This window comes from Lissotriton helveticus, chromosome 2_2 (genome assembly GCF_964261635.1).
Source record: "Lissotriton helveticus chromosome 2_2, aLisHel1.1, whole genome shotgun sequence".
NCBI lineage: Eukaryota > Metazoa > Chordata > Amphibia > Caudata > Salamandridae > Lissotriton > Lissotriton helveticus.
In genome coordinates, this window is record NC_136060.1 from 292,719,683 (window position 1) to 292,746,434 (window position 26,752).

Sequence of the window (26,752 nt, forward strand, 5' to 3'; positions counted from 1 at the left end):
ATAATCTACTCTGGTTTTCGAGCCCTACCAGTGGACTCTCTGTATATTTTGCTTCTTTTCCTTTGGACTCACTTTCATTTCCGGTTTAGGTTCTAACTGGTGTTTCTGTATTTTTGTGTGTCACTTCAATGGAGACATAAACTTGAGAGAACATTTTTGTAACTCCATCTCTTTCTGATCTTATGGAGTTGCAGCGTATCTCTGGGGTACCACCAAAAAGCTGCTTCTCTCCATGCAATAGATCCATTTCAGCTGCAGTTTCTTTGTTGCTTACCAATTTCATACCTAGGCTTACAGTGATAGTGCTCGTCCTGTTTTGGTTGTTAGACCTCAGGTAACACTGCTTTAGAGGTTATGCCATGTGTATTTGCATACATGGGTGCAAATGTATTTCCCCATGACCAGCATTGTTGTTGATTGGGTGCCATTCCAATTGGAAGGAACATGTTCATTACTTAGTGTTTCTCCATGTGGCTTGAATGGGTATAAACTGCTTCTAACTCTTAGGTCTTCTAGCAATCCAGAATGGAATTTCTTTCTGCTTTGCTGAACAATGTCCCATTATTGCATAAATTGCATAGGTGTTTGATTTATGACAATTAATGTTAGTTGTTAAAGCATGTGTGGGTCTTTGAATAACACCTGTTACCTCAGTGCCTCACTGCTGTAAGGCATATTGGGCCATAGGTATTATGCGAAATACCGGTCGCAATTTGCGACATATATTTTTGCGACTACTATAGATTTTTAAGAACCGACGTATGTTCTTATTATTAGGTTCTTAAAAATCTGAATCGTAATCGGTCGGAATCCAACCTACCTCATGCATATTAATGAGGTAGGTCACAAATTCCGACTTATAGATTGTCAACATAAGGATGGTGGCCTGCTGGGGTCGGCAGACCACAATGTCTGTGATTATTTTTAAATAAAGTAATAATTTTTTTTAATACAGCTCGTTTTCCTTAAAGTAATATGTGACTTGTTTAAGAAAAAAAATCAAAAGGTTCACAAACTTTTTGTCAGCAGTTAAGAGGAGTCCCATGGATCACTACCTACTCATAGAAAATGTTGTCTTCGGCTGCACTACATTGTCACCTTGATCATTTATTTCTGCCCTTGGCGAATGGAGGTGGCTGTCCATCCTCCCCGTGTTTGTAGTGGCCTCAGAGCAGTGCCAGCTCCATACAAACAAAGAAGGAGGTAAACTAATAAACACTAGCAATCAGCTGACCTCAAGAGAAAGCATCAGACAAGGATGCTGCTTCTGGAACAGGGTCAAGTCTATCGAGACACCATTTCTAACACACGGATGGGCTCGGAGGCATGCTGTGGGAATATAGATTTGGGAGATGTAATATCCTATGGCTAAGAAACGAGTATTTAATGCACTCCTACCTATGGCACATTGTGTAGTACTCTTGCCTATGAATCACAACCAGGTGCTCTCTGTGTGCATACACTCTACTGTCTATACTATGTCACTGGTATAATTTAATTATCGTAAACCTCATTTGTGTAAAGGAATGTCCAGGCAGCAACTAAACCAGTCCTCTGAGCAAAGCTTCCTCCCAGGATTCTACAGAGCTCTAAGCAGCAAAGAAGTGAAACCAAGCCTCGGACCGCTGTCAGCCTGGCAGGGAAATGTTGATGTGTTTTCACTATTCTCCAGTGCGGCCAGGAAACGACCCGTCCGCACACGGCTTCTTTAAAAACAAGCCGCGCTGCCTGGAGCTATAGTCTCTCCCCTCTCTCTCCGTCTTTCCCTCTCCCTCCCTGGCGCTCCTGTGCCGAGGCTCGTTCTTTTCCCCTCTCCTCTCCTCTCCCCTCCCCTCCCCTCCCCCTCCTCAGCCGCTTGCCACTGAGGGCTCCGGCAGCAGCTTGCAGCCAGCCAGTGGAATCTGTGTGTGCGCGAGCGTGTGCCGCCGCCGCCGCTAGTTTGTACCGGGAGGAACACACGCACATGTGCTCTGTATGGAGATTGGCGCCGCTCTCTGTCGCTTGAATCCGTGCACGCAGGCGAGATGTCCAGCACGCCCCATGACCCCTTCTACTCCTCGCCTTTTGGCCCCTTCTATAGGAGACACACACCATACATGGTGCAGCCGGAGTACCGAATCTATGAAATGAACAAGAGGCTGCAGTCTCGCACTGAGGTGAGTGCCCTTACCTTCTTAAAGCAGCCACGGGCTGCGTTCATTTGACGTGCTTGGCCAAATATATATATACTGTGTATGTATATATGCCTTCGATGTGGTCTTGTGACGGCTATGCTGCCAATGTGCGAGTGCTGTTGGACAGCAGTGTAGATGAAATTAAAACATGCTGTGATGTAAAGTATGGTTTATCATGAATCCACTCTGAAGTTTCTTTCTTTTATAGTTGTTTATTTTTTAGATGGATAATGTTGTTTGCAATGTATTGGAACATGCAAGGCTACACATACAGTAACTTGTGCATTTAACTTCTGGGAAAGGAAAAGAGCGTGTGTGAAGAAAGTAGTTGGTTCCAAACTTGCTTCAGGACCACAGCTTATGGGAAGACAGTTCCTTTTAACCATCTGATATTAAACTTAGAGGCATGGTGCACACGTAGTTGAAAAATATCTGATATTTTTCTAACAGTGTGCGGGATAGACAGCCCTAAAGTTGCCTGAGTGGAACTTCATGAGCTATATTTCCTGCCGTCGCGCTGCTTGCATCCCATTAGCAGGTCGCAGTGACACACAGCGCGCGCAGGAAAGCCCCCTTTCTCTCACAACATATAGCGCACGTGCTGGGCCGAGATAAGCAAACAGGGATTCACCGGGGGATGACGTCACAAAGCACACCTCTCGGCTGGGATAGAAGCGGTGACCACGCGCGTGAATTCTTCAGCAGAAAGGATGGGTGTTTGAAGGGATTCTGGAGGTGAGCAGATGTTTAACCATCTGTTCGATAAAGTGCTGTTCTTCTGTCTGAGAGGAGGAGCAGAGAGAACTTAGCAACAGAAAATGTACATTGTTGTTGGATCATCGTGAATATTTGGGCTGTGAGCAAGGCTGAGACGGGAACATGACGTGGGAGATGAGCTATTGGCATTGATGACATCACGCTACACGGTTGGGTCTAACACTCCATGGTTACACGTGTTAATAGGTGGAGGCACAGGTCCTTTGTAAAGTAATTACATTGTAATTGTAATTCACATCTGTGTGTTCCATAGCCCGAAATGTAGTTCTATCTTGCGTGAGGATTATCATTAATGCTGGATATACATTTCTGATTTAGCTTTTTGAACAAAAAAGAAGCGATCTTGTATGTTTAAACAGTCACTGCAGGTTTGTTTAACTTTTCCACAATTAGAACCAGTCCTTTGCTGATGGTAAAATCACCGATTGATTAAACATACATCACACCTGAAAGATTAACAGGAAAACTGAAAAAGAGCATGCGTAGTAAATAAGTGTGGTATCTGCTAATTTCACTGTTTGCACATGATTTTAAATGACCCTAAGAGTACCGGCAGCAGCAAACCGAGCACATCCTTAGTACCAGGTCACTGGTACTCATGTGCTCAGGGGTCACACAGCAAGGTGTGAACTTGTGAAGTCTGGTGGTGGGAAGTTTAAGGATATGTACTTGTTGTGTATCACGTGTGCATTGTCATCCTGATCTGTGTAATGCATACCATACTCAGTGTAGACTGCTCTTGTATGGGCTGATGTCTTTAATTGAGTGTGATAATAGGTATGAGAAGGGTTCTGGCTGTTGGTCAGATGGCAGCGGTAGAAAAACTTTAATTCCTCTAAACAAAACTGTTGAACTAACTAGTGGCGAAGAGACTTCAACAAACTTTCAGGGGGCAATTTACAAAGGCATTAATGAGTACCTGAAGCAGTACTCAGGAATACTACTTCGCCTACTCTTAAATGCCTTTGTAACTTGCCCACAAAACATGTAAAATGGGACTATTCTGGTTATTATCATGTACAATTAGTACAAATTTAGAGGGCTGTACACTCTGCAATGTTACAAATGGAGTGGTGTGCATTTTGAGGCTAATTAATGAAGACGTTTATTAGTATGTGAAGTTCTCCACGCGTTCATAAATGCTTTAAGGAATTTGTCCCATATAATTGTATTCAAGTAGCTTTTTGCTATTTCTCTGCCTTTAAGGTGCTATGTTTATGATTTGATCACAGAAATCTCATGCACATTTAAACCCTGAAACACACATCCTATAATGTGAGTAGGTTTTTCATTTAAAAGTCTTAACGCTTCTACAAATATTTACCGCAAGCAACTCCCTGACTGGGTTTACTGATCAGATTCTAGGTAGGACTTTATATTTTAACATATCCTTCTGCACTCTATTCCAACATTGGAAAAAAGACATTTGGCAGCTTGTCTTGGGAGTGGCATTGTAAGGGCCTTTTGCTATACATTAACAATGGTAATACTTTTAACTTTAATTTTAATGTAAATATTCTAAAAATAGTTTGGTTTTAAACGTATAACTAACAGTTCTTGAAATATACAAAAAAGGGTGGACAATTTATTTTCCAAACTTTCTATTTAAATGAGTTTTCATTGAATGCTTTTTACAATACGATGAAAGTGGGGTTGTAAAACACAGTTAAAAAAGCATTACATTTACAAAAGTGTACAAAATTAACAACTGAAAAATTGAAGAAGAAAAATAAATATTATAAAAGTACTGGAACATTTGTAATGAAGCAATAATGTTCCTTCTTTAGCACGTGCACAAAGTCTAGAAAATATGGTGCAGGTCCAAAATAGACCCGGACAAGAAAAAAGTCGGTAAAACAGAGGAGATGCATGTACAGAACACCTGAGTACAACATCCATCCGCTATTAACCACAGTATAACTCAACAAAAAGTAGACAAGATTTCATTGAATTTATTTTTAAGGTCAATCTTTTATAAATGAAGCATTCAAGTGTGGAGGTCACGATAAATTCTCAAACCAAGTGTCGACTAGGTATACATGAATGCTTTGCATTTTAGACCTCAAATGAAAGCAACATACAGCGAATGTATACGGAAAAAGAGTTCTGTAACCCCGAACGGAGATTTATCAGTGACATCAGTGACTACGAAAAATAGCTTGTGGTGATTGAAGAGAATCTGTTTGCACCACCACACTTCCCAGTGTAGACAATGCCATAAGAGATTGGGTTTAGTTCACCGGTTAAAATAATAGCATTTTTTAAAAAGGTTATTATTCACAAAATGATCACCAAATACCTTTCCTTTATTGTGGCAGAGTTTGTTCAAGGTAATAAAAATACAAAAAGTTCTATAAGGCCCAAGTTCAGGAGAATGTTAATCTTTTCAACAGTCTTGAAACTCATGTACTGTTAGAAAATGTAGCTTTTGTTAATTGATAGAAATCATTACAGCTGAAAGAAAACCACCGGGCAGTTGAGTAGCATACTGATGCATCTCCCTCCCCTCCCCTATATGCGTCATAAAGTGTCTCAGTCCCAGTCCCTCCTGTATTCCTTCTCTTCACTCTATGCAGCACACTCTTGCTTTGTAGCTTTTCCAAGCTTTGTAAGTGTGTACTATATACATACGGCCATGCGCGCTCATTTATACAGCAATATCTCATGAATGAATATCCATAAATTATGCGAACCATAAGCTATGCGAGAGTTACATGCCTACTCAAATTGTTAGGAAAAGCCTCAGTACTACACAAGGATTAGGTTCCAACATTGGTTTAAATCTTTGTGACTTCCACTCACCATATGACTACTGACTACATTTACACAGCGCCTAATACACCATGTATGTCTTAACAAATAGTACAGCCTATCTTAATATTCTGGTCGGTGCAATTTTTCTCACGCTATTCAATGCAAGCGCCCATTTATGCATAGTGAGCTGTTTATAAAACATAATGGAATATTAATGTGAACAAATGACAGTACATACATTTGAGGGCTGATGGGATGATCTGGTAGTACTACTTCACGTACTCCTAAAGACCTGTGTGCTTTGACACCAAAACATCTAAATGAAAATCATATACAATTGTACTACTAGAAATTACTGTGTTCTCTTCGCACTATTACATTTTAACAGCTTGACAACTCAGGGCTCACATTTATGACTATGTGAGGTAGTAGTGCTATAGTGTATTTTTTGAGGAAGTAGTCCTGTTAAACTACTTCCCATATTCATAAACTCATTTGTTAATCTTCCCTATTGTTATTTACAACACATAGAAATAGCGAATGTGCAATATGAAAAGCTGCATAGAATCAAGTTTGTTCTTTTGTTGATGAGTCGCAGAAATATGCTACCACTAGATTGCTTGCAAAAAACAAGGTTGATGGACAGAATGTAGAACAATGTCATACATTCACCCCAGTACAAGGATCTGGGCCTAAATCCATCGTTTTTTTGCATTCCACACCACCCTGGGTTAGACACTGGCTATATGCAAATCAGCTCTGACCCTGTGCCTCATGGGAACAGTCCAGTCCGAACTACCAACCCATGTCTTTCCCAGACCGGAATCAAGCATCCAAGGACCGGTTTCTGGCTATCAGCCTTCATCAGCCTGGATAGCTTGACTCCAGTGGTGTGGAGAGCCTGGGACTCACTTCTGAGCATACCCAGCCCACTCGGGGTGAAAATTGCAAAAAACAAGGTTGATGGACAGAATGTAGAACAACCCAGGGTGGTGTGGAGTGCAAAAAAACGATGGATTTAGGCCCAGATCCTTGTACTGGGGTGAATGTATGACATTGTTCTACATTCTGTCCATCAACTGTGTTTTTTGCAATTACCACTAGATTGCTTGTCAGCAATGATTTTTGTGTGTTTCATAATCCACCCATCTCTTTGTCTGCATTTACCATATGTTACTCTTAATTGCTACCTGAAAGAATCACTGCTGCTGTGTAGATGATGTAAATATTGCTGTTCTGTTTGTCCCTACTGCAGACTAATGTCTGGCATGACCAATCATTTCCCAGATCCTTTTTTTCTATTTTAATATCAGTCCTTTATTCAGGGGTATGGCCCATTTCAATCGCCTTTCCCACAGCCAAAAGTTGGATTGTGGCAACTTCATATCTCTGATCAATTTACCATCTGCTTTGCCCACCCTGCTAATGAGAAGACTCATTCATTTTCCACTACTACTACCAGTATTAGTCTATGGAGTGTACTGGATTATGGGAAACATCATTAACAACGGGGTCGAAACTACGCATGCCATTACAACGCAAGCTTTACCCACTTGTCTTTACCATGCATATGCTTTTACCATGCATATTCTTTTACCAAGCATGGCGATAAAGGCATATGCGTGGTTAAGGTAATCAGCACTCTAGACTTGGAGCAAATGGATGGGGTGGGAGGTGTTGGAGTCTTAATGCCCAGACTTCTTGCTTCCTTTTTCCTACCTGCGGCTTGGTGAATAGTTTTTTCGTTTTTTCAGGACTGAGTTTTAGGGCTCAGGGTGGGGGGGTCTGGGTAGTTTTTAGGGCCTGGTGCCGGTTTTAGGGATCAAGACAGGGGGCTTGGGTGTTATTAGGGATCAAGTACAAGTAGGTTTTAGGGCGGAGCAGCTAGTTTTAGAGTTAAGGGAGGGGGGCTGCAGTGTTTTAAGGGCTGGGGTTATGTTCAAGGCTGGGGGCTGGGTTTTAGGTCTTAGGGCTGGGGGTTGGGATGTAACCTTTACCACGCATATCCCTTTACCAATCATGCCTTTACAATGAAATTCATTATAAAGGCATGCATAGCAAAGACATGGTCATGGTAAAGACCTTGTTGTTAAGGCATGCAAAGTAATCGTATGTGTGGTTCGGTCACACAACCCTGGATTATATCTGAATACGTCTTGAGGCCATTTTCTTCAATAAACAATAAATATCTGAACTAGTGCCTGTTGGAAGGAGTACTATTAGTTGGTAGCTGGCACCCAGCAGGCAGGCTTAACCTAGGAGACATGTGGCTAAAGCATTTCAAAATATAAATATATTAAATAAGTAAGCTACAACACACAATAACAATCCACAACCATTTTATAAAAATAGGGAATCATTTTATGATTAAAATGACACTAGGGAACAGGAGCTATGAATGTTTAAAGAATAAACACTTTCTAGTGCTTAAAACCAAATAGCACCAACATGGGATATCTGGTCACGCTTAACTTGGATAAAGTCAAAGTTTGAGTCCAACAGCGATGGAGGCCTGGTCAGATACCCTAAGCGGGAGGCCTCAGTCAGGATTTCACCTTCACATTTAGAAATGTTTCTGGAAGATTTTCTCTCGTTGCGGAGTGAGGCTCCTTTTCATGCTAGGATTTGAGTCAATTAAAGAGGCATGGCACAACGCGAAGCCTCAGTGAAATTCTGAAAGTCGTGAGCTCTGGAACTTTCAGCTGGGCCAACCTGAAATCCAGGCAGGGCTGTGGTTCGACGTCAGTGGCTTGTCTCTCGTCAACCTTTCCAAACTTCTGTAACTTTTTTCTGTAGTTCCTCTTGAGGGTTCAAAGTGTCCAAAATACAAATCTAATGGTCTAGAAGCTCTGAGATGGTCCTTGAAAGTTTGGGACTACAATTCCCACAATGCATCTGGTCAAATCCTTAAAAGTCCACTGAACGCACTCTACACTGGGGACTTCTTGGGGGAGATTGTGCAGGTGAGCTCTTAACCTGTTGCTGTCTATTCCTTAATCCTTTCTGATGCAAGGGAAAGTCCTCATAGCTGTGGTTCCGAAAGTGCAGCAGGCATAGTCCTTCAGAGTGGAATCCTTTGGGGAACAGGGTTCCAGCAGGGCAGTCCTTCTTCTTGTAGTTTCGGGCAGCAGATCTGATTTGCTATGCAGCTCTCACATATTTATCCAAAGTTCTTCAGTGACACGTAGGGGGGCAGGCAGGTTGTCAGTACTAATTATAATTACACTTAATTACCATATACTTCTTAAAGCAAAGCACTGGCCTTGGGCCTGGTCAGAAGCCCAGGGGGCAGTCAGAGTTAGTTGCCACCAGTATCAGTCAAAAAATGGGGTTGATCATCGCAAAAAGGATTACTTTCTTATAGTGCCTGTGTTAAAAGCAGGAGTAATCACGTGAACAATGATTTAATAAGTCCTTTTCATTTTGTGGCTATTGTCTTCAATTATGGTTTTCTACACCGCATGCACCTTTTGCAAATCACTTTCCAAAATGTACCATCCTGTTTCTGTAGTGAAAGGTTGCAGGAGAAGTGTGGCTCACTGGTTAGAGGCGGCAGATCCGTAAGCAGAGAACGGCCCGGGACCAGGGTTCGATACCCGACGCGGCAGGGTCGTGGACCAGGGTCAGCGGACTCGATAATTCTTGCCTCGGTGCCTACTCTAGTCAGAAACCACACTCAGCAACTCTGGGCATCAGCTTGCCTCATCTTCACAACGGCCCCCCCAGACCGCCGGGGATGCTTGGTCGCACCTTAGAGATACCCATCAGGGACCATCTCTCAGGGTGAGCCAGGACGGGTTCCCCAGCGGTCGAAGCGTGGAGATACTCCTCCGGGAGTCGATTCCTAGCGCTATATAAACCCACAATTAAATTAAATTAAAACCACAATGTTAAACTAAACCAATTAGTTTAGCTCAGAGATGAGGAAAATACGCAGGCTGGAAATAGTATGAAAAAAATAAAAGCAAGATTCTTATTGCTCTGTCCGCATTTTTGTCCGTAAACTAAAGTTTATGAGAATTCACAAACCTCTCTAAACCTTTACCACCCTGGAAATAGTCGGAGATTTGCTTCTACCATGGGCTGGAGTAAATTAATTTCCACTGTGAAAAAGGAACAAGAAACACCCTCAGGTTTGGTGATGTAGAGTAAAGGGTTTCTTCCTGAGGGAATATTTAACTCCTGGAGAAAGTTCAACATTTATTCACCTACTTCTACACTTTTATTTGTATATCCTACTCCATGTGTCTTGTTCGTAAGCATTTATTCACTGAGGGCCTTATTTATGGCATTCTATTGTTTGGCAGCACAGCAAGGCACCTGCAGCACACATAGTAAGAGGAAAATGCCTTGTAGGATTGTTTTTGTGCAGAAACATGCCCCTTCCTGCCCAAAAATTAATCTTTCCTTCAATGGAGGCACCCTGAAACCATTGTGCTAGGGTGCCTACGTTATTGCTAGGCTGCCAAAACAGCGCCCGCGCAGGCAGAAACAACATGAATGCACCATATTGCTTAAATACGGTACATTCCTGCTCTTTCTCTTTGGCGTAGGGCAGCGCAGCAAGGCACCAAAATCCCATAAATAAGCCTTATATTTCTCCTTGTTACACCTCACCTAGGGAAGTGTCTGGATATGGAGCTTCCGCAGGTTTACACGATTTTGTAAATCTGGGGCAGTGTAAAATTCCAAAGGTTTTACATGGGAATGTGCACTGTAATACCCATGGAATGCCTTCCAGGTGCAGATTAGGGGGATGCAGCAATTTGCACTGCGTTGCCGTATTCATTATATATGAGGCCACTCAAAGCCACGCAGGGTGGCTTTGCATGGATTCATAAATTGGACAGAGAGCCATGCGTTACTCATGTACCACTTTACATGGTGCAAAAGTGACACAGGGCTTTCATAAGTAAGCCCAGAGTGCATTAAAAACACAAAAGCACTTTTGCTAAATCAGGGCCAGCTTAAAAAATGGCACTGGTGCAGATGTATGTGGAAGAAGAGACCAGACATGGCACTTTGCATTCAGTTACTAGTGCAAGAATGTCACTTTGCAGTGGCTGAGAAGTTAAAAAATGGATCTACATATCCTGTTACTACTGCAGATTCACAGGCACTGCTGCAATTGCTGCATCAGGGCATTCACCAAGTGGTTAGGTATGTCCAGGTAGAACTTTAATTGAGGGGAGAGGGCCCGCAGCCCCACTCTCTGAACCATTAGAAGCCGAGGAAGCCCATCCACTGGACCAAAATGTCCAATAAAGCGACGGGGCCCGCACGAGCCCCGCTCCCTGAGCCTTTAAAGTCCGAGGGGACCCCCTTCCCCAAAGCTGTATTCTTTAATTAAGGGGTTTAATTGACATCAACAACTTTAACCCAAATGCACAGACATCTCTTTACTGGAGTTTAGGCCAATAGGTGTAATGGTATAGAATTCTAGAAGGTAGTTAGACAATAGTTATGACACGCCTCCCTACAAGCAGTGGATATATGAAATGTTCAAATCAAATGTATGTAAGTGACTTTATACTCAGGATTGCGATGGGGCTGGTGATTTTGTTTTGTTTGGTTTAACAGTTCTTCACAATGTGTGTTTTAAGCCCAAATGTGATGTTCAGACTGCACGCTTCACCATATATTATGTAATAATATTTTGACGTGAAAACTTTGCATATTTTGAGACAGACAGACCCGTCTCTCATATTACCTTATCCAAGCAGTTTGGACTCAGGCAAATAGTGATTGACATAGTTAATGCACTTTAATTTAGTTTATAGATGAATGGTCTGAACAAGATAACTTGTATGCTCTAAGCTGGTGCTTCCTTTCAGGGGCGTTTTGCGGGACCTGTAACATATATCGGTCTTTTTTCATTGTTTATTTTGAGAATATGTAAATGTTGTTTTCTGCGTAATGCTTGACCCATGACCAAGGTTACAGCCGAAATGCATTGGGGAAACCACACATTAAACATTTATTATTGCCTACAGAAGTGTCTTAATAAGCCTTTGAGGGCTAATTGCTAATCAGTGATGTCACCAGTGATGTCACTGACCATGTCATGAATGATGTAATATGTGACATCATCAGCAGTGGATTGCAGGCGCGCGAGTTATAGTTAGTACAACTAAGTATAATGTGGGAATTTCAATGGTTTTGTACAAGTGAAATGTCCAACTAACTATAAAACCCCTAAAAACTATGTTTTTTTCAGTGAATTTCTAAGGTTTTTTTTAAATGCTAATTCCAAACTATGGCATGTCTGAAACCTATGGTTTTTTCAGTGAATTTCTAAGGTTTTTTAAATGTTAATTCCTAACTATAACTGGCATCAAACCTATGGTTTTTTAAGTGAATTTCAAAGGTTTTGTAAATGACAATTTTTAAATGTATTTATTGTTATTTTTTTATACTGATTTTCTACATATTTTAAAACAGTTTATTTTTAGATATTTTATTTTTTAAATTACATTATAATTACATTATACATTACATTACAAAATATACTTTCTCAGAATGAATTACTTTAGTTTAAATACTTTGCAAATAGGCAATAGACTTTTAAGCACAGTAGTTACAGTTGTAGCAATGGGCAACTCAATTTCAAACACAATGCAACATTGAGGTCAATGTGAATTTATAGTTAAATGTAATGAATTACTTTTTGGATTACTTTTCTAACCACAGGACTGAATTCTAAATTCAGTTCTGAGACATCACCTGTAAACAGTTGCGTAAAAGTGTTTTGGTTACAGTAGTGATTTTTAAGGAATTTTATTGTATTTTAAAAGATGACACTTGGAAACTTTTTCACATAGAATCACCAACGTTATCCTACAGGAGGAAATTCACTTATCAGATAAGTAGTGTTAACATTACTTTTTCTTACTCAGTGGTGGATCCTGGTTCCAGCACGGGTGCATCTCCTGTAAACAGTCGAAAGAATGCATTTAAGTCATACAGGCAATTTTTAAGGAATATTTTTAGTTTATGAAAATAGACACTTTTTCTGGTGAAAACCACACAATGGATTCCTATGGAAGGAAATACAAGTTAGTGGCAAGTACGATTAGAATTACTTTTCAGGATCAGTACTGGGCTCAAAGAAGCAGCACAGAGGTCACTCCTGATAACAGGTGAGCAAATCGGAATACGTAGTTCTGCTGATTTTATAGGAATTTTTTTAAGTTAAAAAACTCCACACTTAGAAGAATTTCCAAGTGAAACCAGGCAATGTTCGCCTATGGAAGGAAATTCAAGTAACTGGTAAGAATGGTTAGAATTACTTTTCATGATAAGTACTGGGCTCAAAGATGCAGCAAAGACGTCTCTCCTGATAACAGGTGAGTAAATCGGAATTTGTAGTTCAGCTGATTTTAGAGGAATATTTGAACGTTTCAAAAATCAACACAAAAACTTTTCTGCTGAAAACCACACAATGGATTCCTATGGAAGGAAATACAAGTTACTGGTAAGGACGCACAGAATTACTTTTCAGGGTCAGTGCTGGGCTAAAAGATGCAGCACTGGGTTCTCTCCTGATAAAAAGGGAGTAAATTGGAATTCATTGTTCGGATGATTTTAGGTAAATATTTTAAAGTTCCAAAACTCCACACTTAGAAGAATTTTCAAGTGAAACCAATCAATGTTAGCCTATGGAAGGAAATTCAAGTTACTGGTAAGTATGGTTAGAATTACTTTTCATGATCAGTACTGAGCTCAAAGATGCAGCACAGACGTCTCTCCTGATAACAGGTGAGTAAATCGGAATTTGTAGTTCAGCTGATTTTAGAGGAATATTTGAACGTTTCAAAAATCAACACAAAAACTTTTCTGCTGAAAACCACACAATGGATTCCTATGGAAGGAAATACAAGTTACTGGTAAGGACGCATAGAATTACTTTTCAGGGTCAGTGCTGCGCTAAAAGATGCAGCACTGGGTTCTCTCCTGATAACAGGTGAATAAATCGGAATTCGTAGTTCGGGTGATTTTACAGGAATATTTGTACTTTTCTAAAATCAACACAGAAACTTTTCTGCTGAAAACCACCCAATGGATTCCTATGGAAGGAAATACAAGTTACTGGTAAGTACGCTTAGAATTACTTTTCAGGGTCAGTGCTGGGCTAAAAGATGCCGCACTAGGTTCTCTCCTGATAACAGGTGAGTAAATCAGAATTCGTAGTTCGGCTGATTTTACAGGAATATTTGTACAATGGTGAAGGAAGGGGGCGGGCCTGAGGTGAACTGTGTGCAAACACGCCCTTTGGCGTGTTTTAAGTTGCAGGATTAAGTGCCATTGAATCCTGGGGTCCCCTGGGGGCCAACTAGCCCACCAGGTACCTCTAGTATGCGCCAGGGGGCTGCATTGCAGAGAGGTGTTCTGAGGCCATGCCCCTTTTTACAACACTCTGCAAGGCAGCTCCATGGCACTTACTAGAGGTACCTGGTGGGCTAGTAGGCCCCCAGGGGACCTCATGATTCAAGGGCACTTAATCCCGCAACTTAAAACGCGCCACAGGGTGTGCTTGCACACATGTCACCTCAGGCCCCACCTCCTCCCTTCATTACTGTGCAAACGTGCCCGTGGTGCGTTTTAAGTTGGGGGATTAACTCCCCTTCAATCTTGAGGGTCCCTGGGGTGCAACTAGCCCACCAACTACCTCCAGTAAGTGCCACAGAGCTGCGTTGCAGAGAGGTGTAAAAAGGGGCATGGCCTCAGCACACCTCTCTGCAACGCAGCCCACTGGCACATACTTGAGGTACCTGGTGGGCTAGTTGGCCCCCAGGGATCCCCAGTATTCAAGGGGAATTCATTCCCCCTCTGCAAACGCGCCAGGGGGCGCATTTGCAGAGTTGTGCAATAAGGGGCGTGGTCTCCTGCCGCGATCCCTTTTTTTTGGGACCCATCCTGCAGGGCCTGCCCCCAATTTTTTTTCTTTCTAATTTGGAAGGGGGCCCTGTGGCCCCCCTCCTGCGGCCATAGTCTGCCCCTGGGGCGTGGGCCTTTTTAAAAAAAAGAAATGTATTAGGCGGGAACTGCCTTGCCCCCCTCCTGTGGTCACTTTTGGCCCCGGGGACCCCATCCCCCGGGGCCAGACACTTTCTATTTAAGAAAAAATATGGGGGGTGAGGGAGGGACGGGGGCCGCTTGGCCCCCCTCCCAGGCCACTAATAGCCCCAGGGGCCCCATCCCACCAGGGCTGACCCACTCCGTTGGGAACCGTGGGGTGGTCCCCAATCCCCCCCACCGTCCGGGAGCGGGCATTGCTTTTCCATATGGGGAGCAGCTACCATGCTCCTCCCCGTATGGAAAAGCAATATGCTTTCCTATTTGGAAGAGAGAACAGGTTCCCTGCTCTCTCTTCCAAATAGGAAAGCAGTTTGCAATGACAGGGTGGGAGCCGCGAGGCTCCCGCCCTGCCATTGCAAACAGCAGTGTCCCAGGGGTGGGTACCTCGGGACACTGCAGGAGCCGGCCCTGGGGGGTGGCGGTCCCCAGGGCACTTGAGAGCTCCAGGTGGGCCACACAGCCTCCCCTCCCATCATTTGTAAAGCCCCGGGGGTGGTGGTCCCCGGGGCTTGGGGGTCCATAACAGACCCCCAAATTAAAAATGTAGTGCCCCGGGGAGGTGGTGGTCCCTGGGGCGTTGTGGGGGGGGCTCAATATATAAATATTAGTATGTTGTTATAGTTAGGACCTAGTTTCCAGAGGAAGAGCGGTATTTCATTTATCTATATCTTTGTTGTCATTTGACGAATCTTCGCAAAATTTTCAAAACTAATAAAGCACTCACTTCAGCTGCTGCGTTAAAAGTTTCGGGGTGATCCATAAAGCGGGGACTGAGAAAAAGGTGGGTCCCAAAAACACTTTTTCTTCATGTTACTTTCCATAGGAAACTTTATACATGGCTACAGCCAGAACTGTTGAACCGAAGTACACCAAATTTGGCCAAAATGTAGCTCTTGGTCCAGAAAGCACTCTTTTTGTTAAATGGTGTAAATCCATTCAGTAGTTCCTGAGAAATGTAAAGATTTCTCAGATATACAACTGTGGCCGCTGTGGATTTGCAACCCCTGCCAATCTTTTGCTTGAGATCTAATTGGCTGACAACACTTCAAACCAAGAAGTGTTGGCAGCCATCTTGTGACTAGGTTGAACAAGGTCACAGCAAAAACTTAAAAAAAGAAGAAAAGGGGGCAGGGTAGACACACCCTGACCCCCTATGCCTGATCAGGGGGTCCTACAGGGACCCCAGGGCCAAAAAAGCATTTTATTTTTTACCATTTTCGACGGTGGATCCACGAAAACTGCCAAGCATTTTTCAAAAACCAAATGCTGGGCTACCATTTCATTTTTATTTTAGGCCCCCAGATGGGCCAGGTCCCGGGGGCAAAAAATAATAATGATGTCTTTTGTAGACCTGGGGGCTGCCATCTTCCTGGGGCTGAACCACAGAAATGTGTGGGGGTCACAGGCTCTTCCTTGCTGCCGTTCCCAGGGCTAATGTACGGAAATGCAGGAGGCCCCGTGGCCCCCCGCAGCCCCGAGGACCATCACCTCCCCAGGGCTATGTTTAAAAGAATGTGTGGGGGGTTCCAGTCCCCCTACACAATCCTGACGGCTGCCACTTCACCGTGGCACAAATTAGGTAAAAACAGGGGTCCATTCTAGATCCCTGGCCCTGGGGACCACCACCTCCTTGGAACTATAGGGAAGATGGGAGAGGGTGCCCCGTGGCCGCCCTCCAGGAGCCCTTCATGGCCCTGGAGACCGCAACCCCCCGGGCAGGAGCCAGCAATGTCACGTAGTGCCCACCCACGGGACATTGCAGTTTGCTATGGCTTGGCAGGAGCACTGCTCCCGCCAAGCCATAGCAAACTCTGCTCCAGTTCATGGAAGCAAGAGCAGGAAAAATGCTCTTGCTTCCATGAAGTGGAGCAGGATTGTTTTGGGGCAGAGAGAGGGAGCTGCATGTTAGCAGCTCCCTCTGCCCAAAAGCAGTGCCAGCTCCTGCAGGAGTCAGGGAGCTGGTATGGACTGCAGGGGCCTTGAGTCATTCCTTGTGGTCCCCATCAATAGGCCATGCCTCGGAGGATGGGGACCCTGGGGCAATATCGGCCTGGGTAGGGGGGCGGCGTTGAAGGAAGAACTGTTGACTCATATAGGTTGAGAATATACTTTATTCCTAGTATTATAACAAACATACTAAGTCATTGCATTTCTTCGGTTGCATACATATAAACTAGACATCCCTGCAAAGTATACCTTGATTGTATGTTGATAACATGCACTGATGAGGTTTTCCACTATTACACTCGATGGAGAGTAGGCCCATTCAGGGCACAATTTGTTCCAAATACCCTTAAGTTTGTGAAATGAATTATCCTGAAGACATTATATATGAAGTTGTGACATAGAGGACACATGGTCTTTTTTGGTATCACCTTATTCTCTACTAATATTAATATATATGTAATATTGATATTTGATTTGTGACAAAATGTGAGATTTATTGTTGATTTATGAATTTAAAAGAATATAGTCATGAGTCCAATGGATATATCATTTTCTGTATATAGATAACTTCAAAATATATGAATTTTCCTGTTACAAAATGGCCACCGCATTTGCAATGAAAATTAAGGGCATCCAAATACTTTTGACCAACCAAACTGCCCAATGAATGGTGATTTTGTTTATAAGCGGAAGGCTCACAAAGGTGTATTGATATTGACAAAGGCACGATAAATAAATACATTTAATCTTTTAGCCTGGAGTGCTCAGTGTTCTTTTTCAAATGTCATCATTGATGTTATTTGAGATGTCATCAGTGATGCCACTGAATTATGTAATATGTGACATCCTCAGCAGTGGATTGCGGGTGCGCGAAATATAGTTAGTACAACTAACTATATAGGAGCAATTTCGATGTTTTTTTTAAAATGCTAATTCCTAACTATATAAGGCCTGAAACCTATGTTTTTTTTCAGTGAATTTGCAAGGTTTTTTAAGTGCTAATTCCTAACTATATAAGGCCTGAAACCTATGTTTTTTTCAGTGAATATATATATATATACATTTATTAAGAAACATACAAATGCAATACAATGTTGAATGCGATGCAAAGTATGTTTTCTATGTTTATTACGGAGTTTGCACAGGTGATATCAGTTAACCACTCGCTTTCACTTTAAAAGGTGTACCTAACCAAGTAAACGCTGTCATGTGATCAAGGCTCCGCTGAGCCGAAACGTCGGTGACTCTTTCTGCTGAATAAAGCCTTTTTATACACCTCGAGGTCCGTGTCCGGAGTCTGCTTGCTGTGTTGCACGAACGCGCGAGTTTGGAGACAAACGGTGTACAGGAGATATAGCCAGTGGGATTCGTCCTGGCTTTACACGGGACCCCCCTTGAAAATTGGTCGACGCTCAGGAATCGAATTCTTTCTCTGAACGGCGTTCAGGGAATTTACAAAGCTCCGGTAGGAGTACGGCGTCTGACCCCCGGCTTCCGGTAATTGACCGGAATACTGAGCGAAGGATTTGGGCGTCTTGAACTGTATGCGGCTCAGGCTCCAGTCTGACGGAAGAATACGGTCTGGCAAAAGCGAGGACGCTCAATCAAGTAAGCTCACCTGCAAGTGCTACAGCTGGGAGAGGGAAGAGGGCAAGCCCGGAACCTTGGTTTGTTTGCCGGTAAATTGGAAAACGGCCAGCCTAAACGGTACCGGAATAATATCAAAGAACATTGCAGAAAGATGTCGGGTGACAGCGTAAGGGCGCGGGAAACATTAGCTGCAACGATGTTTTCCGATGACACCCCTATCCCTGATAATATACAAGGGAGGAAGAATGCAGAAGCCAGTGGCAGCAGCAACACAACCAAAATTAAGGAATTATTTAAATCATTAGAAAAAAAGTCATTTCAGGAACAAGCTAAATGGTGGGAGTCTAAGTCACTACAACGTTATATTGAGGTAAACCGCATCCCACGGGGCTTGAGAATATTAACAGCCCCCACTTATGAAAACCCAAACGCCGAGTTGATGAAGGAGTGGGCAGAAATAAATCTAGAAGCATCGCGACGCCAAGTACAGGTGCTTATTAAATATGCAGATATTGACAGAGCCAAACTCCTCACGGAAATAGCCACATTGTATGAAGAAATTGATGACCTGGGGGAAGAGGAGGAAAAGAACAGACTTTTAAAAATCATGCAAGAACGCCTGAAGAAAGAGGAGGCAAAAATCGTGGCAAGGAAATCGTACAAATTCCAAAGGGACAGGAATGACTACGAGTTGGGCCAGATTTTTACTTTTGCGCGGAAATTCGACACTCTTCGCAGGGGTGGTGCCAAGCAGCAACAACAATCTAATAAAAGGAACCCCCCAAGCCACCTCAACCCCGCAAGGAAAGGAGTAGGTGAAGCAAGCGATTCATCCAATGCCACAGTTAGTTCAGATCCAGACTCTGATTTGGAAGCAGACCGCCGTAGACAAGCGGAAGCAGCAACATTACCGAAGCTTACGCCTGGCCAGGAGATGATTTTTTTAGGCCAGGACAGGCGGAATACCCTGAGATCCCACACAAGAAACAGTCAAGAAAATGCAGGGCAAACTACAGGCGCCGCCAGAGGTCGCGGATGGCAAAAAAGAGGAGCACAAAAGAAAAGAGGTGGGGGATCCGGACGGAACAATGCCCCACAACTGGAGTAAAACCAGCCTCCAATCGCACTATTGTTAACCTTACTGAATTAGAACTCACAGAAAAGGAGGAGAACATACTTAAACTTGGCTTGTCATATGCACCCCCCTGCGACTTTGATTACACCAATACCAGATGTAACGTCTACAAGGCAGTTAGAAAATTGAAATTGCGCAAATTCTATGCCTTAAAAAACAAAGACGGAACGACATTAGATGTGGAAACTCAGCAACCTGAGGCATCACAAGGAACACGCATTATAAGTGAACTTTGGGAAACAGAAGGAATGGGTTATGAAGCAACCCACAATTCCAATGGAGCTAACAAAGGGATGGATGAGAGTGGAAATAGAATATCCACAATTACAGATTTTAGAGCACCATCTACCTTCTATCCCATCCTTCTACGAGACAACATAGATATTTTCCAAGAAAATGTGGTTATGGATCTGAAAAGTTGCAGGCAAAAATTGGGAGCAAAAAATGTAGATATTCAGCCCAGCAACAACAATATAAAGAATTGACTGAGAAACTTAACAAAGAAAAAAATGTGGTAATCAGGAGCAGTGACAAAGGGGGCAACGTGGTCCTCATGACTAAAGTTAACTATGATAAAGAGGCCTACAGCCAACTTAATGATTGTGATTGTTACGAAAAAATCAATAACCGTGAGCTCCTGACCATCAAGGAAGAATATCATCGAAGACTATGTAAGTGGCGGTCAGCCAAACTCATTACTGACAATGAATTTGATTATCTGAAGGTTGAGCACCCTGTAACACCGATATTGTATTTTTTACCTAAAATACATAAAGACCCCATCCATCCACCGGGAAGGCCAATAATATCAGCAAGGGGGAGCCTTCTTGAACATACCTCAATTTATATAGATCATTTTATACAAGGTTATGTTCAAAAATTGGGGTCCTACATACGTGACACAGGGGACTTCCTAGTTAAAATCAAGGATGTGCAGATTCAGGAAGGGGATTGGCTGATAGCCCTAGATGTAACAGCCTTGTATACTAGTATAATGCATAGTGATGGTCTTGAGGCAATACGGTATTACCTAGCAAGAAGAGAACCAGGCAATGAAAAACACAGCAAAATGTTGTTGGACATGCTGGATTTCTGTTTGTCGAACAATGTGTTTCTGTTCAACTTTCAGTTGTACCGCCAAAAACAGGGGGTGGCAATGGGGGCCAGTTTCTCTCCAAGCTACGCATGTTTGCACATGGGGGCTTGGGAGGAACTGGTCCTGGGGCTGGGTTTCCAACACATCATTAGGAACAACCTGGTAGCATGGTTCCGCTTCATTGACGACTTGTTCGTCATTTGGAGAGGGAGCCAGGAGGAGGCCCTCAAATTCATTGAGGATATCAATGATAACCCCCTGAACCTCAGATTCACTGCAACACTCAGTCAGGAAGCAATCACTTTTTTAGATGCTGAGCTCTACGTCAATGGGTGCCGTTTGGAATCTAGGGTTTATAGGAAGAAGACAGCGGGCAACAGCATTTTACATGCTGCTAGCGCGCACCCGGCTCACCTCATTTCCAGTATCCCATACGGGGAAATGCTGCGGTTAAGACGCATATGCAGCAACCCCGTGGAACTGGAACAGGCACAAAAGGAAAGCAAGGAGAGATTCCTTGAAAGAGGATACTCCGCAAAAATGATAGACAGAGCTGTGCAGAAATCCTTATCAATGAGTAGAGAGGAGCTCCTAATCAGAAAAGCGGATAGAGAGTTGTCCAGTCAGGCCAAAACCAAATCAGATATAGTTGAGCCTGAATGCTTCAGATTAATAACAGGATTCACTAGACAACACCAGCAAATAAAGAAAATAGTGAATAAACATTGGCCCATTGTGCTGAGGGACAATGTTATAGGCGTGAGCCTACCAAAGACAATCTCTTTGACCTACAGCAAAGCCCCCTCTTTAAGGGACCATATAGTCCAAACCGACCCGGATCCCTTTACAAGAACTGAGTGGTGGCAAAGGAATAAGGGGTTCTATAACTGTAAAATCTGTAAAGCGTGTACTCATGGTGAAAACACCAAAACCTATAGGGATGGATTCACAGGGAAGGAACATGTAATAACCCAAGTACTAACGTGCAAGACAGAATACGCTATATATGTTTTGCGCTGTCCCTGTGGCCTGCAGTATGTGGGCAGCACCAGGAATGCTGTCCATAAACGCATTTTGCAACATTTGCGAGCGATTACGAATATGGACAGCACGTATCCTGTTGCGCGCCATTTCAAGGACCACCACCAAAGCAATAACAGTGGTCTAAAGTACTGGGTTATTGATTCTGTCATCAACACAAAAAGAGGCGGAGACAGGGAGACCAGGCTTAGAAAGCTTGAGACAAAATACATCCTCCTGCTCAATACTAAGGTGCCTCATGGGTTGAATGTGACTGAGGATCTCCACACATGCTTGCTCTAGTAGACTTAAGATATTAGGACTGTGTGCTCTCCCCCACGTGGATAATGTCCATGGCACTCACCCGGCTGGGAGATGGCCTGGACAGATCCCGTGGGGGCTGCGAGCAGTCACAGCCCTTATGAACCACCACTGAAAGAATTAATGTAAATGTAAATGTAAATGTATAGGCATTTATATAGCGCACTACTTACCCGTAGGGTCCCAAGGCGCTTCGACCGCTGCGAAACCCTTCCTGGCTTCCCTGAGAGATGGTCCCTTAATGGGTATCTCCAGGGTGAGACCAGGCATCCCCGGCGGTCTGGTGGGGCCGTTAGTGAAGATGAGGCAAGCTAATGCCCAGAGTTGCCGAGTGTGAACGCTGATCAGAGTGGGCACCGAGGCGAGAGAATTATCGAGTCCGCTGACCCTGGTCCAGAAACCTGCCGCGCCGGGAATCGAACCCTGGTCCCGGGCCGTCCTCTGCTCTCGGGTCTGCCGCCTCTAACCAGTGAGCCACACTACTTCACTATTACACTATTAATGCTGCTATGAGAATACAATGTTTGTCCATTTATTATTATTTTTCACTGTGCACGTTTTTTTGCAGCCAGGTTAGGAACCATTGAATTATAATGAAATGTATAGGTTCTCTTCCATTAGGTTGTTTGTTTATTTGTACTTTTGGATTAGTTTGGGTTTTGGGTTTCAGGCCCTTTGTGGGTCTGATTTATTTATTTTAACTCGTTCCAGCACTTGAAAAAATTAATTTTTTTTAAACATAGTAACAAGTTGCATTCACTCAGGAAATTTTTAACATGGAATTGTTTGACTTTTGTAAATGAAAACGTACCCGCAAAGTATTAGAAGCCCTAATAAGACAGCATGCAAGGAATATTGCAAGAAAAATGTAATTACCTCTCCCCTTTTGAGCAATTGTTTTATAGGCAAACATATACTGTATATAAGTAAACTGGATCAGGAACTTGGTATTCTGTATTATGCGTATTTGCACTATGCTAATTTTGCACATATTGATGCACTTTTTGAAGCACTATTCGCACTTTAAAAAGAAAGCACGTAGCACTTTATTGGGATTGAATTATTGTACCGAGGCTCCTGAAGTAAGAGGCAAAATCGAAAACTATGTTTACAAATATGTATATACAATGATTAGGGGTTCAATATATATATATTTATTTGTATATAGGGCTTTTAAATCGGGTTTAATTAATTGATATGTGTATTTTACAATAATACCCCCCCCTTTTTTTTTCTAGTCATTCAATTTATTTAATCTATTGTTAACCTTGTAAATATGATATGGTTATAAATGTATTTTACATTTATTAAGAAACATACAAATGCAATACAATGTTGAATGCGATGCAAAGTATGTTTTCTATGTTTATTACGGAGTTTGCACAGGTGATATCAGTTAACCACTCGCTTTCACTTTAAAAGGTGTACCTAACCAAGTAAACGCTGTCATGTGATCAAGGCTCCGCTGAGCCGAAACGTCGGTGACTCTTTCTGCTGAATAAAGCCTTTTTATACACCTCGAGGTCCGTGTCCGGAGTCTGCTTGCTGTGTTGCACGAACGCGCGAGTTTGGAGACAAACGGTGTACAGGATATATATATATATATATACACACAACTTGATTTCGCTAAGAAACCCGAGCCGCTTGCAGCGGTGGGCCTTGGCGGAGTTGCAAACCCCAAATCTCCACAGCGATCGTTTTTACCGTTTCCAACACAATGATGCCTGGGACACAAATATTTCTTATTCAGCGTGTTTTTATTTCTTTTAAAGCCAAGTTACTCGATGCGTTTCAGAGGAAGCCTCCTTGTTCACGTTAACAAGGAGGCTTCCTCCGAAATGCATAGAGTGACTTGGTTTTAAAAGAAATAAAAGCACGCTGAATAAGAAATATTTGTGGCACTGGCATTGTTTTTTTGGAAACGGTACAAACGATCGTTGTGGGTATATATAAATATGAATATCAGTTTGAAACTGAAGTAGCCAAGTCTCTACGTTCTAGATCCGCTCTAGAACGAACCTCGAGTCACTGGTACTTTTTCTCAGCATGAAAGCATGGAAGGGGAGAGAAATAATTAGCAGGCCAATCATTTCATTTCCAATTATCTATGACTCTTAAGGATCACTACCAAATATGATTAGTTGATTTATTACAAAGCCAAAAATTACTATGCGGGCACCTCAAGATGAGGGTGTAGAAATACATTGGGACTAATACAAAGCCAAATCTGCAGATGAAATTAAGGCAGTGCAACAGGCACAAGATAATAAGTTCGAGAATTAGGATACAAAACATTATGGAACAAATATCCAGGTTCCACTGCATTGAGAGTTCGTGGGAATATACCATTAATCTGTCCCTACACTAGCACTAACGTTACATCCCTACATAGCATTTCCTGGGGCAAGATCAGTTAAGGTATCAGCTTGTGAAGCCTTCCTAAGAAGTCCCCCCACATTAGTTGGGTCAAGCAGCATAAAGCTACAGAGACAGAGCTTGTTCTATGATGCTCTCTCTCTGAAGGCAAGGCAGAAGTCCCTTGGACACTTTCCCTAGTTACAATACATCAATAGCACAGGTAATTTCCTAGGATCCTTTTTAAGTCAAGCCATCGAGTCAGGCAACCTGCTCTTAGGTGTTATTCCAGGGGGCAGCGATGCTCCCTAGCTTAGTGAGATGACCTTGATTCGCAGGTTCCCTCCGATGACATAGTACAACAGTTGTTCACTATCAGTATCAACCCTCAATGTATCGCCTTCTCTCCATGCCAACTCCTTAAAAAAAGACATTATTTCTAGCTTACATGGATTATTCTTCCACCTGCAACAGAAACGTGAGAAAGAACAAAATCCAAAATGCACATCAAATTCAACTATTAAATCTAATGCGAGAGCTTCCTGGGAAAATGGGCCTACAGCAATCGGCTAACATAAGAAAAATGGTACATAGGCATTATGAAATTGCATATAAAATAAACAACTTTTACTGTGCACTCTTAAATTAATATGTTACATAAACACATCAAATGCATGAATATTTGTCAGCGGTATACACAAATTCTGCACATTAATGATTTCAGTCAGTTACATCTAATTTCAACGTTGATTTCTTTACATGAAATATCGCTAATCAACCACGATTCACACTAGTACAATTCACATTCTAATATCTCAAGTTAATACAACGAAAGAATATATGTGGATGCAGACATCTCATGACTAAGATGCACCTGTACAAAAGAAGAATTAATTTTGCGATACATCAAAACCATCACCCATTCATTTCTATGCACTAGTTCCATGCATATAGTTTTATACATCTATCTATCTATCTCGCTCTCTCTCTCTCTCTCTCTCTCTCTCTATATATATATATATATATATATATATATATATATATATATATATATATATAGTGCATAGAAATGAATGGATGATGGTTTCAAACTGAATATTTCTTCCTCGCAGGCTTTCTTGACAGTTACTGAACCGAAACGTTCTTTTAACAACCACCAATGGAAATTCTAGAATATTCCTTCGTCTTAAGATGCCTGCTTGAGATTTGAGAGCAAGTGTTCCATTAATCACCGGATTGCCCTTTCAAACCAACAGTAAATATTTCAATTGGCAACTGTCCCAGCCTTTGGCTTGACACAGCATATGACTCTTGTCACTAATATTTCCACCTTAAAAGCAAAATAAGATAAGAGAAAGGCCACTCATAATGTAGATAAAGAACTGTATTGTAAGATTAGAGTAAACAATCCATTACATTTTATGGATCATGAGCATGACTTTGTAAGCAACCGAAAGCCAGTGGAGTAACACCAGTGGTGATTGAATGTTCTTTCTTACATTCATAGTCAGTCATGTGGAATTGTTCCCCAGTGCTGACTGCTAATTCATCTCACAATTTAATCTCGCACGTACTGGTTAATTCTTTGCCACACCCCCTTTCGAAGATAAAATTGGATAATTAATTGTGACTCAAAACTGACATCACACACGAAACCAGGTATCATCCACCGCCTCATGCCACCACTTCGATTAGGAAATTGTGCCAGATCTTCCCCAAAGCTTTCTCCTCCCACTAACCTGGGCCATCAGCCAACCTTGGTAACTAAACTGAGAATTACTAGAATTACATAATTCTGCTGCTGTGGCATGTTCCATATGATTATGGATTTGCCCCGCTTGCCACATAATTAATTATCTGATCCATATGCTGCAGATTTTACAAAAGAAGTGGTGAAATGGATCAATCATTACTAATAATGTTACAACACATGTTACTGTGCTTTGTAAAGGCTATCTGTCCATCCTTCAGGTGCTATTGATGTCCTTAGTTGTTAAAAAGAAACTAATGAGTTGGAACCTTTACCCAGAAATTGTATGTGTGTAAGAATGCCAAAATAATCAACTAATACTGCCAAAATAGGTGAAAAGTTATGCCTCTCTCCTTGGTACATATTTAGTTAACAGTATTGAATAATTTGGTCTACTTCTGCTGTGTAATTCCAATAGCCCGACCATTCCTAAAATCTCAAATCCACATACTGAGAGACCTGGGCCTGATGTGCTAAGAACTGGTCTTCTCTATTTATGACCAGTATATTGTGAACAGTGTTATGATTTGCATACCAAACTATGTACTAATATGTTGGTTAGCAAATTAACTCAAGTTATCAATTCCTATTGGGCTGCAGTTCGACCTACTGCATGAATATTAATGAGGTAGGTCAGATTTCAACCCACTAGGAATTGCAGCAATCAGAGGGGTATTGCCCTCCGAGGAATTTGGTTGCAAAATATATATATATATACCACTGCAATTTGGTATTTAGAAGGAACACCCTAAACA

The 26,752-nt window shown here is 42.3% G+C and overlaps 1 protein-coding gene across 4 annotated transcripts in view; it reads left to right on the forward strand.

Annotated features, from left to right (window-relative positions):
- The first annotated feature begins 1,794 nt into the window (after window positions 1-1,794).
- Window positions 1,795-26,752, forward strand: part of LDB2 (LIM domain binding 2) — a 1,235,060-nt gene continuing 1,210,102 nt past the window's right edge. For 2 of the 4 annotated variants that reach the window (XM_078678431.1, XM_078678430.1), the window contains exon 1: window positions 1,797-2,156. In XM_078678431.1, coding sequence (XP_078534557.1) covers window positions 2,025-2,156 — 132 coding nt within the window. In that variant the 5' untranslated portion in view covers window positions 1,797-2,024. Of the gene's footprint in view, window positions 2,157-26,752 lie in introns of all 4 variants that reach the window. The other 2 variants (XM_078678432.1, XM_078678429.1) reach the window with 2 other exon arrangements.